Source organism: Rhamphochromis longiceps, linkage group LG10, assembly GCF_057381845.1.
Source record: "Rhamphochromis longiceps isolate RC_006_pf linkage group LG10, R_longiceps_female_GT1.1, whole genome shotgun sequence".
Taxonomy (NCBI): domain Eukaryota; kingdom Metazoa; phylum Chordata; class Actinopteri; order Cichliformes; family Cichlidae; genus Rhamphochromis; species Rhamphochromis longiceps.
Window position 1 is genome coordinate 1,888,288 of NC_140566.1, and position 19,251 is coordinate 1,907,538.

A 19,251-nucleotide genomic window follows, 5' to 3' on the forward strand; every position below is an offset into this window, starting at 1 on the left:
AAAGTCCGAAGTCTTTATATTAAGGCCATCAGTCAAACAATACTGTTTGCTCTGGGTCTAAACAGAGCGCGTTGTGTGTGACATCTTCTTTTGCGCATGCGGGCCGCTTTGAGCGTTCACACTAGAGAGCGTTTGCTGTCGCATTTTATTTGTAGTGTGAACGAGCAGACAAAAAAATCGGAATTGAGCATTAAGACCTGCAGTGTGAACGTAGCCAAAGTTTCCCGTCTATGAATTCTGAGCTTCAGTTCTTTCCACAGACTTGGATTCAGCTCAGGTGATTGGCTGGGCCGTCGCTGTCCTTCCCTGGAACGCGCTGAGAGTTTCTTTGGCTTTGTGTTTGACGTCATTGTCTCGCTGAAATGTCCAACCCTCGTTTCATCTTCATAGGCTGCAGCAAACCTTTACCAGAATGTCTCGGTACATTTTTCCATTCATCCTTTCTTCAATTACAAAACTCGTGCCAGAGCCACATGAAAGCCGTCACCATGATGGTTCCCACCTCCAAACGCCACTGTTGGTGTTTGAGGTGTTTGTTCAGGAAACGTTGAACGTGCTTCAGCGTGCTTTCTCCTGTGTGGTGAGCGCACAGGTCACAGGGGCTGAGCGCATTTTCATCGTTTCCTTTGAAGCAGTTGAACTTACTGATTCTTTCTGTAGCTCTGCACAGGTGGTCCTCGTCACCTGGACACTTGGAAATCTTTTGCATAGTCCCAACAGTGCTGACTGCAACCTTCATCAGTGTGCTTCAACAATAAGGCTGCAAAGGAGACCTCGTCGGTTTTACCCATCATGACGTGTGTCTTATGGGACACCTTGTTAATAACGCAGCTTTAGGGACTGAACCGGCTGATATTAATTCACACCGAGTGGCAGGACGCCCTGTAACTACTGCCAGATCTCAGCTGGTGTCGGGGCTTTTGTCATTTGTCAGTATCCCACTCGTTGAACGTGTGGATTGGATATGTTGTTACCGACGTCTGGTGAGAATTTCATGTCAATAACACTATTAGAGACCGAGTTACTTGGTCAGGTGTTCAGTACTTACTTGCCCGCTGTATAAAGCACCAAATCACAGTCGCGGGCTGCCTGGGGGGCGGGCAGACACGCGGGGCAAAAAGGTGAACCAAGAAGTTGTGGATTTCTGTTTAAACACAGACTGCAGGTGAAATTACTGCGGCTCTGCTTGTTTTCATGGCCGAGTCCGGATCGTGAGTCTCCATCCTTACTGTGTCAGCTGTTGGATTTCTGGGAACATCTCCACTAAAGTTTAATATTAACATCGATCTCACGAGCCATAATTGAATCAGTATTGATGCAAGCGTTCCTCTTTCTTCTGTTTTTTCTTCCTGCTGCTGCTTCGAGCCTGACAGACATTTTGGTCACAGTGAGGAACTAATGATTGTACGGCTGTTTAAAGTGTCCCAGTTTGCCATTATATTGAAGTAGTGTGCAAACAGAAGAACTCCCGTAAGAGGAATGCAGGCACCAATAATAAATCTTTGCCTGCTGTGACAAGTCAACATGAGAAACGTCTGTTAGCTGCAATAAAAGACCATTAGCACCAGCTAATGTCAGCTCAAGCTGCTAGCTGTGAGCACAGAGGGCTACCGAAGTCCTCGAGCCGAGGCTGTTTGTTTCCCCTCTGTCAACAGTGAATAATGTCACTCTCTGCACTGACGCATTGTTTGTAGTCTCCTCTTTCAAATCTTTACATCGCAGATTTTGGGGTGGATACTGCACACCAGAGGACGTCTCACTTTACTGGGAAATGGTTGCATCAGTATAGAAAGAGCTGCGCGGGTTCATTGCAGCCTGTTGCCAAATATCCCAGAGTCCAAACGTTATTGGACAGATGCACATAAAAAATACCCCAAATCTGTAAACTTTGTTGTTGCTGCTTCGGCCACGTTGTGATGTTGTCCTTCTGAATGATGACATGTCAACATAGACTGGAACAGCTGTGTGATCACCCTGCTGATGCCGGCGTGCCTCAGCGATAGCACCGCTACGTTCGACAGACGAGGGGGGGCTGTGACTCCTGAGCCGCTCCTTTAATTCTTCACACTTTCTATTATTTATTTCTTTCTTTTTAGAGAGGTTGACCTTTCATGCTTCCACAGAACTTTATTTCACGAAGCTGCTGGGTTTCTTTTGGGCCTGACCTTTCTGTTTTTAAGGCTCAGCAGGGGGGGTGCACGTCCCATCCCCGTGCCTCTGAAGCCTGTACTGCTGCCACCACTGAGCTCTCGTTATGTTGCTAATAGAGTCAGTCAGCGATGTAAGAGGCAGGTACCGTGAAAGCTCTGTGGTGACGCGCAGTTTAATCTGGGAAAGAAAAGCGTCTGCTGAAGATGTTTCATCCCAGAAGCTTCTTCAGTTCTACTGATGAGCAACTGGTGGAGAGTCCCAGATTCAAACCCTGTGGGAGTGGCCCCCCCAGAGGGTCACGGACCCCCTATTGATCCTCTACGTAATCACACGAGCCAAGCTGTGAAACAGGTGTGGGTCACAATCAGCCAAGGTTTCACCAACCGTCTGCCATCTACAATCCACCCACTCACATCCTTCTGACCTCAGCGAATCAGGTGGCAGGGTGGGGCCAGGTTGGCTGATTGTGTGAAATGGAAGCATGTCAGAATAATGTTTTATTCTGGTGCTCGTGCAAATAGTTTAAAAAACATCATGTCTTCACGTATCGTTCTCAAACATGAACGAACCTCAGCGTAACATCTTCTTTGTCATCCACTCATCGTCTTTGAGCTCATTTGACATTTTGAAGGTGGACTAGTTTTCAAAGGCACGCGTTGTACCTGTGCTGTCTTGTACACAGCTCAACCTTAAAACACTTAAAAAAGGCTACACGGAGCATTGTTCCAAATTGTCATAAGAATAGTCAAATACAGCTTTTGCAGCGATGGCGGCCTCTGCCCGCGTTAATGCGTCCGTGGTGTTGTTCAGTAGAAAAGGTGTACGCAGCTTTTCAGTCAGCCTGTGTACCTGGTGAAGCGTCGACTGCACAGATATCATTTTTGTGCAAATGACGCTGAGCCACTGTTTTAAATTGTAACTCCTCAACCTGCTGACTGCCGAGAGTTGCAGGAAGCTTTTATGGTAGCAGACGAGTTGTGCAGTGAGTCAGTGAATGCATGCTGTCAGCTCTTTAAATGAAAGCACTGAATGTTTTTATGTTGCTCACCATTTACGCTGACTGTGTTTTGATGCTGCAGGTGCTGGATGATCCATCGGAGGACAACCTTCACATGGGTATGCACGTCTTTGTTTTATGTGTCCAGATACTTTTGCTCTGTTCTTGCCCTGTGTCTGTAAGCCTGTGGCGTTCGATGCGTATGGCGCCGACAAGTGTACGTGTCATTTATTCAGAGATGGTCGTTTCCCTGCAGACCTGCTTAGGGCTGGCGCGTTATGCAGAAGCTCTCCATCAGCAGTGCCGCAGTCAGGCTGTAGAGTAATACGCAGCCTGGTGGCAGCAGCGGTCACAAACAGGCCGAATGAACAAAAGAATGAAATATTTGGTCTCACGTGTTCGTGTTTCCTTCTCCCCCTGTTTCTGACAGTGTTTGAGCTGATGCGTAAGGGGTGAGTAGAGAACCCGTCCTTCTGTCTCTAAATAATTTAAGGCTCACCCACCCACCTTCTCCTCCTCATTTCTCCACCCTTCATCCCTGCCTCGATCACTGCTGCGCTCTTCTTTCATTACTCTGAGCCGTACGGCCGTTTGTTCCACCTCAGGCTTCAAAGGGATTCGTCATTTTCTTGGGTTTTCAGTTCTTGGCGCTGAAAGCGTTTCACATCCTCATGCATGAGCCGCTCCTTGCTACAGTGCTAAAGACATTATGATGCACAACCTTTTGCTGTTATAACCAAATTGGAGTTGAAGGGGACGGCTGGTATCATCCACATGTGCACGTCCTTCTCAAAAAAACTAGCATATTGTGATAAAGTGCATTATTTCCTGTAATGTACTGATAAACATTAGACTTTCACATATTTTAGATTCATTACACACACCTGAAGTAGTTCAAGCCTGTCATTGTTTTAATATTGATGGTTTTGGCATACAGCTCATGAAAACCCAAAATTCTTATCTCAAAAGATTAGCATATTTCATCCGACCAATAAAAGAAAAGTGTTTTAATACAAAAAGAGTCAACCTTCAAATAATTATGTTCAGTTATGCACTCGATGCTTGGTCAGGAATCCTTTTGCAGAGATGACTGCTTCAGTGCGGCGTGGCATGGAGGCAACCAGCCTGTGGCACTGCTGAGGTGTTATGGAGGCCCAGGATGCTTCGATAGCGGCCTTAAGCTCATCCAGAGTGTCGGGACTTGCGTCTCAACTTTCTCTTCACAATATCCCACAGATGCTCTATGGGGTTCAGGTCAGGAGAGCTGGCAGGCCAATTGAGCACAGTAGTACCATGGTCAGGAAACCATTTACCGGTGGTTCTGGCCCTGTGAGCAGGTGCCAGGTCGTGCTGCAAAATGAAATCTTCATCTCCATAAAGCTTTTCAGCAGATGGAAGCATGAAGTGCTCCAAAATCTCCTGATAGCTGCATTGACCCTGCCCTTGATAAAACACAGTGGACCAACACCAGCAGCTGACATGGCACCCAGACCATCACTGACTGTGGGTACTTGACACTGGACTTCAGGCATTTCCCTCTCTCCAGTCTTCCTCCAGACTCTGGCACCTTGATTTCCGAATGACATGCAAAAGTTGCTTCCATTCGAAACAGTACTTTGGACCACTGAGCAACAGTCCAGCGCTGCTTCTCTGTAGCCCAGGTCAGGCGCTTCTGCCGCTGTTTCTGGTTCAAATGCGGCACCTGTAGCCCATTTCCTGCACACGCCTGTACACGGTGGCTCTGGATGTTTCTACTCCAGACTCAGTCCACTGCTTCCGCAGGTCCCCCAAGGTCTGGAATCGGTCCTTCTCCACAATCTTCCTCAGGGTCCGGTCACCTCTTCTCGTTGTGCAGCGTCTTCTGCCACACTTTTTCCTTCCCACAGACTTCCCACTGAGGTGCCTTGATACAGCACTCTGGCAACAGCGTATTCGTTCAGCAATTTCTTTCTGTGTCTTACTCTTGAGGGTGTCAGTGATGGCCTTCTGGACAGCAGTGAGTCTTAGCCATGATTGGGGTTTTGAGTAATGAACCAGGCTGGGAGTTTTTAAAGGCCTCAGGAATCTTTTGCAGGTGTTTAGAGTTCGTTGATTCAGATGGTTAGGTTAATAGCTCGTTTAGAGAACCTTTTCATGATATGCTCATTTTTTGAGATAAGAATTTTGGGTTTTCATGAGCTGTATGCCAAAACCATCAATATTAAAACAATGAAAGGCTTGAACTACTTCAGGTGTGTGTAATGGATCTAAAATATATGAAAGTCTAATGTTTATCAGTACATTACAGGAAATAATGCACTTTATCACAATATGCTAATGTTTTGAGAAGGACGTGTATGCGTAAATAACTTTATCCTTTTCATATGAAGCTGTTTTAAAGGATGGATTTGCTCTCTTACTGCCTCTGAGTCGGCTGCTGTTAGCGTGAGCGTCGGGCAGCTTGATGTTCACTTCATAGAGCTTACAGTCACGCTGTTATCTTTGCTGTAACAGGCGATAACAAAGCAGCTCGTTTCACCCATGCAGTCACTGCTTTGCTGCTCTGACATGAAGCTGCATTTAAAAGCCTGAGCAAATGAACTGTAAGCAGAACAAACACGGCAGCAGCCGCTCTGTGTGAAAGCGTCATGCTGCTGGTAATGTTCATAATTTGGTGCTGCAAAGCGTCACCTCCTCATTAACAGCTCTGAGTAACACGTGGAGACTGGTGTGCAGCTTTAGACACACAGAGGCTTTTTAAAAGCATCCAAAAAGAGAGCACAGACACTCACACACAAAAGTACAATGACATTTGTGAATGTGTTTTCCCACACACGTCAGTCATTAATGAGCAAAAATGATATTATGATGTATTTGTAAGGAACAAAGTCATTTAAAAGTATTTGTTGACGTCTGTTTCATTCATTAGAGACAAAGAGGCAGAAAGATTTAAACGTTTGGTGAAGGCAGAAGATGTTTGATCAGATCTGTGATTATTACACAGAAGAGTCAGCTGTTGCTTTGTTGTTTAAATTGGTTTTTAAAAATATGGATGATGCTCAAAGATAACGTTGGTTCTTCACATGTGAAGGATTTAAATGGATCCTCTGTGGAGATGTCAACCAGCCCTTTCACAGATTTGTTCCTTATAAATGTGCAGTTTGAGATGGGATGAATGTGAATTCAAACTTAGTGATAATAAATGTTTATAGAGATATCTGTCTGTATGCGGTGTTATCCATCGGTATCAGTGCGTGATGGAATACGGAGCGCGACGCAGGAAAATGCTGGGATGGTTGGGATGATGTGGCTCCCAGCACCGTCTGCAGCGTCACAGCGTTGTTGAAATTACAGCGAGGGCTTCGTTCGTGTCCTCGTGTGTAACTTGCTGTCATCCAATCAGACGCGTAGCTGCCTGCTGCTGAGCGTCGGAGCTTAAATCTGGATCCCATCTCAAAGTCACATTTAGAGTCAACAGCACAGCTACCAGTGAAACAACTGTTACACATAATCTGCACATTTGTCTGTCACGCTGCCTGTGTTGTGTGTGTCTGCGTGGATTTGCAGCCCAGTGATGGAGGTGCCCACAGACAGTCCTTTATCAGAAGAGCAAGCTCGCTTATACTTCAGAGACGTCATCCTGGGTATCGAATACTGTAAGTACCACGCACCCTCACAAAGTGACTAAAAGATTCAAAGCAGTCATTTTAGCGCCGTGTGAGATTGGCGACCTGTCCAGCTCTGCCTCTCGCCCTGTCGCAGCAGCCCCTCTCCATCTTTGAGCCTCCGTCACTATCCAGCTTCTATTAAACGATACAGCTTTGCCCGTGCCCAGGCCTCGTGTGTTGCAGGTGATTAATTTCAGCAGGCGATGATCTTAATCGTTTAGGAGCAGTGCCGTGTCATCCTGAGCTCCATGGTGGTAACAATGGGACAAAATGGAAAAGTACAGTCACCAGTAAAGCCCAGTCACCCAGTGCTAATGAAGCAGGTTCCTCTGATCACACAGCTGTTTGCTAAGCATTAGGGTTTGTTCCCACTTTAAGTAATGATGGATTTCAAAAGTCCAAATTGTTCCAATTACAGATCAGTTCAACCTGCTTCTGCTGATTATTTCCATTTTTTAAACCTTATAATTAAAACCTGCGTTTGAAAGGAAAAGCTCTTCCCGTCACCATGTTCAGCTGACAGTTATAATTACTCGTTAGTGTTCATGTTGACATTTAATTACAAGTAATATTGAAACATTGTTTCAGTACCTAAAATTACCTAATGGTTGTTTTTTTGCAAATCCTGAGGTGGAACTTTGGAAACTGATGAAACAATAATTATAATGAGCTCATATGTAACACTTTGTTCTGTTGTGTGTCAGTGTCTGTTTCTCTCTTTATGTCTACAATGTAACGTAGCATTTCTTCTACATGATCCCAGCTGTATTTTAGTGTGTTCACGGTTGGCAACAAGTAACATTAAAAGAAGTCAAACGGAGCGAAATTCATTGGAACCAGCTGCTGTGGTGAAATCGTTCACCAAACAATATTTGTTCAAATGCAATATTTACAATTTGTGCTCATGTTTGTTTGTTTGTTTGTTTGTTTGTTTGTTTGTTGTTATTTTTGTTTGCTTTACATTGCATCCACCATGGCAGGCGTTTACACCGCCATCCAACCAGTGAAAGGTCACTGGTTCCTCTTTGAGCTTGAGCCACATAATATAATATTAACCTTTATAATGCAATGCTTTGTTAAAGATTGAAATAATTCCCAACAATTTTGGCTTGTTCTCGAATTTGGGAACCTCCCATTTGCTGAGAGTATTTATTTTCCTCCAGTTTGAACACCAATCAGGACGCAGGCTGAAGAAGCGCAGCTCTGCCCTCATAATGACACAATCACCACAGTCTGGGCTTTGTTCTTCCCCATGAAGACGACATTTCACCACCTGCCCTCTGCCCTAATGACATGTTCTCAAACCTCGGTGTATACGAGTAAAGATGCGACCTGAGGATCCTCAGGCTGCGTTCCGGGTTCTGCGTTTTTCCAAGGATAGTTCCAGTTTGTGTTTAGAAGCTGGAAATATTCCAGAAAACAGAAATAAGCTTCCACGTGTCCAAAGGGGAAACTTGCGCTCTCTTCTTTGTGTTTTCTTTTTTTATCCCAGTGCACTACCAGAAGATTGTCCACCGCGACATCAAACCCTCTAACTTGTTACTCGGGGACGATGGCCATGTGAAGATAGCAGACTTTGGAGTCAGCAACCAGTTTGAGGGCAACGACGCTTTGCTGTCCAGCACTGCTGGCACTCCGGCTTTCATGGCACCAGAGACGCTGTCAGATGCGCGAAAGAGCTTCAGTGGAAAAGTGAGTGAACTCGATGAACATGAAGAGAGTTTAAAGTGTAGTGTTTGATGTGACCCAAACTGAAAACGCTGAACCCGAGCCTCCAACTCCAAATGACAGCTGCTGAGCTACAATGAGTTTCTGGCGTTTAGCCGGCCCAAGAACAAGGAAGTGATCGACACCGGGATAACGACAGTGGTCTTGTGTTCAGTTTCCATCGAATGAATCAGAAATGTTTCACCTTGTTATTTCCACAGTTAGACGATGAGCAGTTCTGTCTATAGCAGATAAGCTTCCATCTTTTTTATCGTGATGAGGCTGAATATAACGCACAGCCGCTGATTGGACAAACCACACACTGTATATCAGCACAAAGGCCTCACGCCAACATGAGGACCTGACACTTGTTGGTGATCCCACGCACAGCAGCAGCAAATCAAACCGAGTCCAGAGTCCAGACCTGAACCCGGCTGAGGTGGTGCGGCGGGATCTAAGAAACTGATGAAGCCAAACAGAAAACTCAGCATTTGTTTTGGTTTAATGACATTGTGTGTTTTTTATTATGTTCTCATACGAGAAACCTTAAAATTGTAGAGGGTGGACACTTTATGAGACACTGCCAGTCCTTTAGAGATTTGTATAATAGTACTTTGATGGTCCTGATTGTTGCCGTAGTCCTTATTTCGGTGAAATAAGCCAATTGTTTTTAACGTAACTAGCAGGTGGATGTGAACGTCCACACGCTGGAGCTGCTGCAGGGAGGGGTTAAGACATCAACATCACCAAATCGTCCCTTTTCTCCCCTCAACCCTCCATCACAGACTTTGTCAGGTTATATTCTGCGGTTATCTGAAAGGACAGACTGGTGGATTCGCTCAGACGCTGACCATGAACGAGGGGCCGGAGCAGCTGATTACAGACAGAAGCCATCAGGGTGTAAGAGTCACCGGAGTGCCTCCGTCTGCTGTTTGGGGGTTTAGAGCATTTTAAGAGCTGCACTTCTAGTTTCTGCCTGATGACTCGGCCTCTGTAAAGATGTGATTTGGCCAAACTGTTTTCAGAGGATGTGCAAATCAGCAGACAGGATGCTTCATGTCACGTCTGCAGCAGTGTGGCTGAGATATTGCACAGGTTCAGAGGGCTGCTTTAATCATCCGTATCTATCAGGGATCACAAATAGATCCGAGCTACAGGGAGCGAGGGGTGGGGGGCACATGTGCCGCTGCTATGTCATCACATAAATTCATCTTCAGGGTATCTGACAGTAGCTGCCCCCAAACAATAACCTTAAAACGACTCTTGTCCTCTACATGTTTCCCATTTATCTGAATATAATGTCACTGCTGGAACTGTCTTACAGGCGCTGGATGTTTGGGCCATGGGGGTTACCCTCTACTGCTTCGTCTTTGGAAAGGTAAATGTGACGTCTGCCCCACAAGTCTTCGTTTAAAAGCATAGAAGAATGTGGGAGCGCAGTTTTGAAACAGCAGCTTTCTCGTGCTGTCGTTGAATGTAATGAATCCAAGCGGCCGATTGCTGCTGTTGTTCGTCTCGGTCGTCTTTTCTGATATTGGCCCGGTGCAGCAGTCATCGTGCATGTGTGTTCTTGTGGTTTTCACCTCCTTTCTTCTGCTCTTCCTGCAGTGTCCCTTCATTGACGAGTACATACTGGCGTTGCATAATAAGATAAGGACCAAGCCTGTAGAATTCCCAGAAACGTAAGTTTCCACTTTATTGAAATGGACAGTCATCATCTTCACTTTAGTTATCCTTCGTCTGCAACGCGGTCACGAAAACGTCTTCTTCTGTTCTTTTTCCCCAAAAAGCTTGGCAGGATGAACGTCACCAACATGTGAATCAAAACGAGCTGAAAAAGCAAACGGAGGCTTCAGTAGCTACATGAATACAAGGTCAAAGAAAAGCTGGCAGGCCTGCTCACTGTAGGGGAATATCATAGAGCGAATAAAAGACAGATGTTAGGCAGTGGTGGAGGAGGACACGCTGAGAAGGGAGAAGAAGTGAAGAAGGGCGGTGTGAGGAGGTGTGAGGACAGGGCTCAGTGTTGGTGTTGGACTGTGCCTTCCAACAGCCGCGTTCATTAAATCCACACATATCTGTTCTATTCCAACAGAATGTAGCAGATTATTGTTAGCTAAAGCTACTTAGTATCGTGCGTACCTTCCTTTTTTAAATTTGTGTGTGTCATAAACTGTGGAGCATGCACGTCACGCACCGCGGCCTCCATCTCTTTTTTTAAGCGTCTGTGGCATAAAGACAATAAAATGCAATTAGTGAAAAAGTCTCATCATTTATTCATCTGAACACTTGAGTACATATTTTTGGCTAACTGCTTCTAGCATTAATCCAAGCTGACTATATATTTTAACAGTTTAGCCCTTTTGGCTAGCTAGTGCACTTTACCAGCTGCTGCTTGTGTCAGCTGGTTACTTCTAGCTGCTAATTTATTTTTAACTAAATGTGGTATTTTTGTGTTGTGGCTGATCAAATATAAATATAATTATGTCTGTTTGTCTATATGACATTACTGGCATGCAGTAAGCCTCCCTTTCAGTTACAGTCACCCCCTCAAACAACAGCCAAAGCTGCCTGAAGGAAAAAGTCTTCATACAAATACAGACCATTTACCGTTTTCAGGGCTGCTTATAAATTTCTTTCACTTAATAGAAAAGCCTTTTTTTTCCTTTTTTTTTCTTTTTATTTTTTTCTAAGAGCGGTTTGGAATATGTGGGAGGAGTTAAGTGAGCATTTCTTACAAAGAGCAGAAATGACAGCTCTGTTACACAAAGGGGCCAAAATGTTTCTGCTGGCTTCACTTTGTCCAACATGTGACGACCTGTTGGCAGTTTAATGCCGAGCCTGTGTTTAGACTTCATGTGACCAAATCTTCCAGCGGTGAATAAAAGTTTTGATTCGTTTTTGGGGACGTTTTTTTTCCCACAGCGAGTCCAAGAAATGAGTAAATGATCTTTTGCATGTTAACAAACACGGCTTGATACAGGAGACAGCAGAAAAGTCATAATTTCATGCTGTTCCTGTTGAGTGTGTCTCATGTTAAATACAATCATTCGATTTCCTCCTCAGGTAAACATGATGGAAACATGTGGGTCAGAAAACTTTTCCCAAATCGTCATTTTGTTTTTTCTTCAGGCCCAAAATCAGTGAAGAGCTGCAGAAGCTGATCTTGCAGATGTTGGATAAGAACCCCGACAGCAGGATCAGCATCCCAGAGATCAAGGTACCAAACTGATGGATGATAAGAAAACCAGCTCAGATTACTGTCCTTCAGCTTTAGCACCTTCTTCATACTTATAAAGCATCGCTGTGATTTTCTCACTGCTGATTAACACATGAGATTGTGACCTCGCTGTGTTCCTACAGAGTAGTTCTTAGACAAACTGAGTGTGTATTAGTGCCGTGGATGGTCCACAATCATGGCCCGATCACATTCCCACGCCCCACTGTGTCTCCATCACACAATCTAGTCATGAGTCATGTGACTCTTTTTCTGTGTGTTCGTGGAGATATGGAGGCTCTCGGGCGTCGTGCACGTCCTCGTGCACAAACACACGATGACTCAAAAACCAAAAAAAGCATTTTTATTGTGACCTTGCACACAGCGTTGGCTCACCTCGTATTTTAAAAAGAAGAGGCTTGAATATTTCCTGTTAATGCAGCTGTTACAGTCGCATGTGTCGTGTGAGATTTGCATTACCTCGGAAAGTCGGATAAATCTGGGACAACCTGGCATGTGCATCTGCCTGCAGAGCTCTCAGCTGTGAGCCTTCAGCAGAGTCAAAGGAGCTCTGAGTGCAAACAAAGCAGGCCATCCTTGGGCTGCTGGAATCAACTGACAATCGGAGACAAACATGCGGTGAGCTCAGCTGCAGAACGGTGTAGTAAACGAAGTGCCGTCATATCCAGTCAAAGGCTGATTCAACAGTATCTAATTACAAAGGCTGTAATCAGCCTGAAGAAAAGAGGCTTAAATATACAAATACACAGGCGTGACACGGGTATCTGTGAAGCACAGCAGAGGCATCACATGTTCCCATTGGGTCACTAATGTTTGCTAATGTTTGACAGAAAGAGCCTGTTTCATTCGGCACATTTAATCAGCTTATATTTATATTCAACTTTTGTAACTGTCTAAATGTTTGGCACACAGTTGGAGAACTTGGCTTTCTTGCACCTCCAACATGGAAAAAGGGAAATGCAGAGCAAATCCATCCCGCCCTCTCTGCAGCCCACAGAGGGTCTCGTTGCGTGAAGTGGAAAATGCGCAGCAGTGATTGGTCAGTGAATGTCACTTAGGTCACACTGATGCCTTGAATCACCTACGACGTCTTACCATGTTGGTTCTTGCAGAGTAACACTTGTAATCAGTACTGAGGACTGTAATCTGAGGACCGCGCAGCCTGAAACAAACCTTCCTGTAAACGTAGGAAAGCTCGCGTTTGCCATTAAATCATTGCTTGGACACAAGCTGGTAAACTGACTGTATTTACTGCTGTGCGTTTCTGTGAACCTCTGGGTGTCAAGTTATGAAAGTGCCCTATTTCACTGCGGTCCATGCCCTTTCAGATGGACCCGTGGGTGACCCAGGGAGGTGCTGACCCCCTGCCTCTGGAGGAGGACCACTGCTCTGTGGTAGAGGTGACAGAGGAGGACATCCAGAACTCCGTCAAATTCGTTCCCAGCCTCTCTGCAGTGGTAAGAAACACAGAGTGTCCTCCGTTTATCAAACTGCTGCGTGCAGCAGCACTCAGACTAGCTGCTCTTAACAACCACAGCCTTCTGTCTGTTAACCAAAGATGTGACAAAGCGCAGCCAGACAGAGGGGCGGGGTTTCATCACTGTTCAACCATAAAAGAGCCAAATGAATGCATTTGAATGTCTCCATTATGTGTCTCCTTAAATGCACTAATGTTGCATTCATTTGAAAGCAAGCTCACATAATAAGCTGTGCAATCACTGCAGACCCTCAGCCTGGGCTTCTGTTAACTGTGTTGGACATTATTAGTCTAACGAAATGAATTGAATTAGGGAAGCTGAGGACGGTATACTGCACACCAAGACCAGAGTCAACACAGAATAAGTGAGAAGTTTTCCAGTTTAAAAAAAGCTCATTACAGCAGCAGGTTACGTTATATGTATACAGTTACAGCAGTAACACAAAGTCCTCTATGAGCAAGCACTCGGTAACAGTGGGAGGGAAAAACGCCCTGTTAACAGGAAGAAGAGGCAAGACGAGACACGCTGGGCAGGAGAGCCAGAGATTAACAACGAATGATTAAATGCAGAGCGGCGAATAAACAGAGAGTGAAGACGAAACACTCAGTGCATCATGGGAAACCCCAGCAGATTAGGCCTGTTGAAGAATGAAGATCACCTGATACGTCGCCACAACATTAGTAACAATATTAGAGGAACATTGTAACCACTTGTCTGCTCCACATGTTGAGAACAGTGTTTCCCCCTGCATGTCTGTAACAGTACGGCGCCCCCTGCGCCCCCTCTCATGTAACTCGTGTTCGTCCCGTGTTTGTCTGTTTCAGATCTTGGTAAAGGCCATGCTGAGAAAGCGCTCCTTCAGTAACCCCTTTGAGTGCCCAAGCCGGCGGGAGGAGAGGTCCATGTCTGCACCTGGTAGTCTGCTCATGTAAGAGTTCAGCTTCCTGATTGTCTGCAGCTCAGTACTTGCTTATCTTGTCTTTGAAGACGATCTTTTTGCTTGAGATTCTAACGTAGATCTTTTCTCCACACCTGTCTCCTTCTTCTTCAGGTTAAATAGCGCTCATTTTTTGCAGCAGCAGCTGCTGCTTCCTTGTGTTGCCATAGCATCATAATTCACTCTTTCATTGTATGCAGTGGAGCTTACAGCTTGTATAAGTGTTTCTTTGTGTGTTGCTTTTAGCTCTCAAGACTAGAAGGACTCAGCGTGACGCAGAATGAGCTAGTGCCTCAGGCTGAGCTTGATTTGTCAGTAACGTGGATTCAAAGTATCACAGGTGTCAGTGGCCAATCGGCTCGTCCCGTCCCCGCTGTGCATTTTCAACTTGTATAGCCGAAAACAAACAGGCGCACGCACAGCTGTTAGCAGGTGTGTCGTGGGCACCGTGGGACTGTCTTCTGATGATGAACATGCTGCTGCTCGTGGACCGTTACACGCTCGGCCGTCAGAGGTGGAGGTGTTTTCACAGCATATGGATGTTTGAATAATACTGCCCCCTGCTGCACAGTGGAAATCCAACTATATGGCTATCATAGAGTAATGAATACAATTCTGAGTGAGTACAATATGTTTATGTAAAGATGTCAGATATTATTTTATAAACATATGGACACATAACCAAAAACCACTGGAAAGCTCTGAGAGCCTTGATTTCCTCCACGTCAAAGTCCAAGTGGAGCAGAGCTGGTGGGATATTTTTCTCCTTTGATGAGGGGAAGCAAATGAATGCTAACGGCTAATGTGACTGACAGATGCTACCAGTGCCAGACGCTTTTTTTCACCAGGATTTGTGGGGGAAAGATGACGTAGCCGCTATTATATGTTGTCCTATTTTGATGAAACATCACAGGTGGCAGCTTCTTGTGTCCATGGTGACTGTATCCAGGGAAGCTCTGCTGACTCAGCAAAGATTTGAGTTTCTCGCTAAGCTACAGTTTCTCAGGCTGGAATTCAACTAGAAAATTTCCGGCCTGCATGTTTGAAATTGAATGCACCATTAACACCAGTGTTCCCATGCAGCCCACCAAAGTATATTTGGAGACAAATTTTCCCCTTTCTTTCATCCAGGAAAAAAAGAAGTTCATCAACAGCCAGTTTGAGTGGAAAGTCCCGTCGCTTTATTTTGAAAGTTCTGCTGCAGCTAAACCCAGCCTTTTGTGGCTCGTGCTTGTCTATCAGGGTCATTGTATTGACAGTTGTCAGTATCATTGAGCTGCTGCGCTGAGCTGCAGCTGCAGACAAAAGTCCTTTTGCTCTGGTTATCGGCGCATCCTGAGTCAGAGTGCGGTTTTCAGATTCAGCCACAGGGAGGCCTTTAAAAATGTGTTATTTACTTTGCAATGCTACGATACAAATGAAACTCTGAGGTGTGTGATCATTTTTGAAAGATGCTAAAAGTGCAGCTGGACCCTACGTGGTGGGGAGGCGGGTTTCCTCCCACGGGCCTGCGTTCCTTTGTCCTCTCATATGTGACTTGTCCATCTTCTCTCCCACTTTGCTGCAGGGACTCGTGGCCCTTCCGGCCCTCTTTTAAACTTCAGCCCTCACTCAGGTAACACTTCGTGCGAAGCAGTCCGGCCTCTGTCTGTCCCACATCCTCCAGCCGCTGCTCCATCATCATTTTCGATCCTTAAACTTGTGCTTGTCCACATCACGAGATGTGATGGCAGAGCAGCCTTCCCCTGCTGTCGTGTCCCTGCTGCTGTCATTTAAAAGCCATCCTACGTCCATAAAGCCTTCTGTGTGTTTTTGATATTCATCATGCATCAACAACATCCAGACCTTCTCTAATTAGCAGGCTTGGTAGTGTCAGCATTTAGATAATTCCCTCTCTGCTGCTGTCCAACCTCGAATGATCATAAGAGCTGTGACCCGTGTTTGTGGTTTTTCTTGTCTCTTTTTAGAAAGGCCAGCACGGGCGATGGACCCAGAGAAGGAGAGCTGGAGGACCTGCATGAAGATGAGCCCTCCTCTTGAGTCCCAGCGACCCTCCTGCGTGCGCAGCGTCCTCTTTATATCCACTTACGCCTTCATTCACACCTCAAAGTGGTCACACAGTGCAAACGTATCATTCTGCACCTGAAACACAAAAACTCGAGGTTTTTTGTTTTGTTTTTTGGGGAGAAGTTTGTCATGTGACGTACACGCTTGCTTCTGCGCTGTGGAGCTGTTTTATCCTCAGCCGATGTGAGGAACACGAGCACGTCTGTGGATCATCACCGGTTTATTTTGCTGGCCTGAAATTGTATTACAGGCAAAGACAGACGAGTTTTTCCCATTGTGCATGGCGAATATTTAGACCGCATCTTCAGCCCGTCTGCAGCCACCTGACAGGAGGAAACAGACCTCAGCATGTAAAGGACACTGCACTGTCTCCTAAGTGAACTACGAGGCTTTCATTTCATCAGTCACTGTAATGTTGTACATACGTGTCTTGTGGTATCTGCTGTGTTATTGTGAAGACCCTTTAAGCATATCTGTGCCAACCTTTATTCTGAAGCAGGTGCTTCCTGCGCTGCCTTCAGACACCTCGATCGACTGCCTGGCAGTGATCGCAGGGTGACTGCGAGCTGTGTGTTAGTCTGTCCTTCACGCTGCTTCTCCTAATGCGTCGTCTGTGTCAGTCTGGTGGTTCTTGTTTCTTTGATGCTCTGCTGTTGGATGTGTTTGCGATCGGATGGGAAAAGTTTTTGGATGGTGAGAACGAATGTAGTGGAAAACTGATGTTACTCTGTATATAAGCACTGTTCCAATTTATACGTTATTTATAATATTAATATATTGTAAAGCTCTTGGATGCAGAGCTGATTTTAAAGCATAAATAATCTGCATACAAATGAATCACTGAGTGCTTTGTAGAAGAAATCGAATCACGTTGTTCGTTATTATATTAAGGAGAAGCGTCTGTACCCAAATCATTTTAATGTGAAATGATGCATGCACCTTTACTCTCAGGAAACACTGACCTGCTCTCTTTTTAAACAGTCTGTCACCTGTGTTGAAGCGCATTCACAGAAGAGGAAAATAAGGAAACTGTGCTTCAGAGACAATCATCAAGGATCAGATACATTAGTGATCGTTTCCCCTTCAGCTCTGTCTAGTGGACCATGCAGAGCTGTCACTGCGGCGTCAGGCTGCTCCCACATAAAGCCATGAAGGAGCAGAAAATTCATCCAGAAGAGCTTCAGGCGGACTCTGGACAAAGAGCAGCAGACGGAGGAGGTGCTGGAGCAGAGCTGGTGTTTGTCCATCCGCAGCTGATGGTGTCGTGTTTTTGACTTCATGTTTTCATTTTGTTGTTGCTCTTGTTAATTTGAAGTTTTGGTGAGCTTTTAGAAAAGGACCGTGTGTTTGTGTTGGCACAACGTGTCAGTGCAGCCGCAAACTTCTCATTATAATAAATGGGAACACAGATAATGCACGCGCTGGCCACCGCAACATCACTGTTTCCTGTAAACGTTGACATCTGCTTACACAGTGAGGAGGAAGAAAAATATAAAGCATGGCTGTCCGTGAACACGGAGTTGTGTTCTCGTGATTTTCCATTTGATAACCTGTCAAAGTGCCAACAGTAGATGCTGACGATGGCCAGTGAATCAGCTGTGCACATGTGAACCCTCTACAAATGTGGGCGTGGTGGATAAAAGAAAGAGAGGCGTGTCCATTTAAAGGCGCTTGGTTTAACAACGTGTCCTGGTGTGTTACCCCTGTGGGGGGAGAGCTGGGGGAGCGCTCGGAGCAGCGTTGTCCTCTGGCTGGTTGATGCAGCTCGTTTCCTCCAGGGAAGGATGCTAGCTTAGGCTCGAGGCGTGCAAACGGGATTTCAGGCCGTGTTGTTGAGCCGGGGGACATGACGTCATAACTGCTGTGACGTCAGTCATAAACTTTATCATCATCCTGACGTTTTGATGTTCAGCTCTAAATGCTGCACACCTTTAATGAAGGCAACCAAAAATGTCACATGACGTCTTCTGTTTGACGTCACCTGTTTAAACGCTCGTCCTTCTGATTCTCGCGTTTTTATTCTGGGTGTTGTTGTGCTGGACGTTTGTGGGTCAAAGGTACTTTATTGTTGTCTTTACAGCTCTCGACCTTTAACCTGTGTTTTTGTTTATGTTCAAATTCTTGCACTTTTCCACTTAAGTATGTATAACGTCATTATTGTGAGTACGTTTAACACTACTTCGGCCATTAAACACTGTACAGTTTGTGTGTGTCCACCTGTGAAACACCGTATGTGCTTGTTGTCTAATCTCACTGCTGACAACATGCAAAATAGTGAAATACTGTGAAACTGTACGGAGGGGGCAGGTGTGCGCTCAGGACATTCTCACTGATCACTAAATATCACAACAACAATATTTAAACCGTGGGATTTTCCTCTGTGGCCATTTCACGGTGGAAACCCTGAACTCCAGCATAGATTAATCCCAAAATATGTCAGTTTGTTCATACGGGTCTATTTCTCCACCAGAGGTTTCCTTCCTTTTAGATGTTTTTCATCATTCAAAACCCTTGAATGATTTAAATGGCCATGAATCAAAGATCACCTGTGCGTGACCTTTGAAACCCTGCATAATTGGAGTATATCGGTTTAAACCAGGCGACCCTCCCGTGGATTGATCAGACCTGCTGCTGTTGCTGCAGTGACACAGAAGAAAAGTCAGTGGGTGTGGCAGCACAGGAAGTGAGTGGCATGACTCGTTTTATTGTGATTTCAGGTCATATTTAGATCCAAAGGACGGAGACTATGGTGGAGTGTGTACATAATATGAAATCCGGGACTATGTGACTCTCCTGGTCTGTGCGCATGCGCGTGTGCCTGTCTCAAAGGCATCCGCCGTCTCGTGTCGTCTCGTGCTTTTCTCTGACTGTACCCACTAAAACGGAAGCATGGCACATCCATATGGAACGTAGTTACAATGTAAATATGTACCGATATATATAAATGCGCTATTTTTTGCATGCTTTTTGTACACATACTCGAAGAAATAAAGAAATCTGAATCATTTCAACATTTTTCTCAGGTTCTG

The 19,251-nt window shown here is 45.3% G+C and overlaps 1 protein-coding gene across 2 annotated transcripts in view; it reads left to right on the forward strand.

Annotated features, from left to right (window-relative positions):
- Nucleotides 1-19,235, forward strand: part of camkk1a (calcium/calmodulin-dependent protein kinase kinase 1, alpha a) — a 54,172-nt gene extending 34,937 nt beyond the window's left edge. The window contains exons 7-17 of one of the 2 annotated variants that reach the window (XM_085419821.1): nucleotides 3,231-3,267; nucleotides 3,579-3,600; nucleotides 6,695-6,783; nucleotides 8,288-8,487; nucleotides 9,827-9,880; nucleotides 10,111-10,184; nucleotides 11,635-11,722; nucleotides 13,069-13,197; nucleotides 14,043-14,146; nucleotides 15,723-15,770; nucleotides 16,123-19,235. In XM_085419821.1, coding sequence (XP_085275947.1) covers nucleotides 3,231-3,267; nucleotides 3,579-3,600; nucleotides 6,695-6,783; nucleotides 8,288-8,487; nucleotides 9,827-9,880; nucleotides 10,111-10,184; nucleotides 11,635-11,722; nucleotides 13,069-13,197; nucleotides 14,043-14,146; nucleotides 15,723-15,770; nucleotides 16,123-16,195 — 918 coding nt within the window. In that variant the 3' untranslated portion in view covers nucleotides 16,196-19,235. The remainder of the gene's footprint in view (nucleotides 1-3,230; nucleotides 3,268-3,578; nucleotides 3,601-6,694; nucleotides 6,784-8,287; nucleotides 8,488-9,826; nucleotides 9,881-10,110; nucleotides 10,185-11,634; nucleotides 11,723-13,068; nucleotides 13,198-14,042; nucleotides 14,147-15,722; nucleotides 15,771-16,122) is intronic. The other variant, XM_085419822.1, reaches the window with a different exon arrangement.
- The last annotated feature ends 16 nt before the right edge of the window (nucleotides 19,236-19,251 follow it).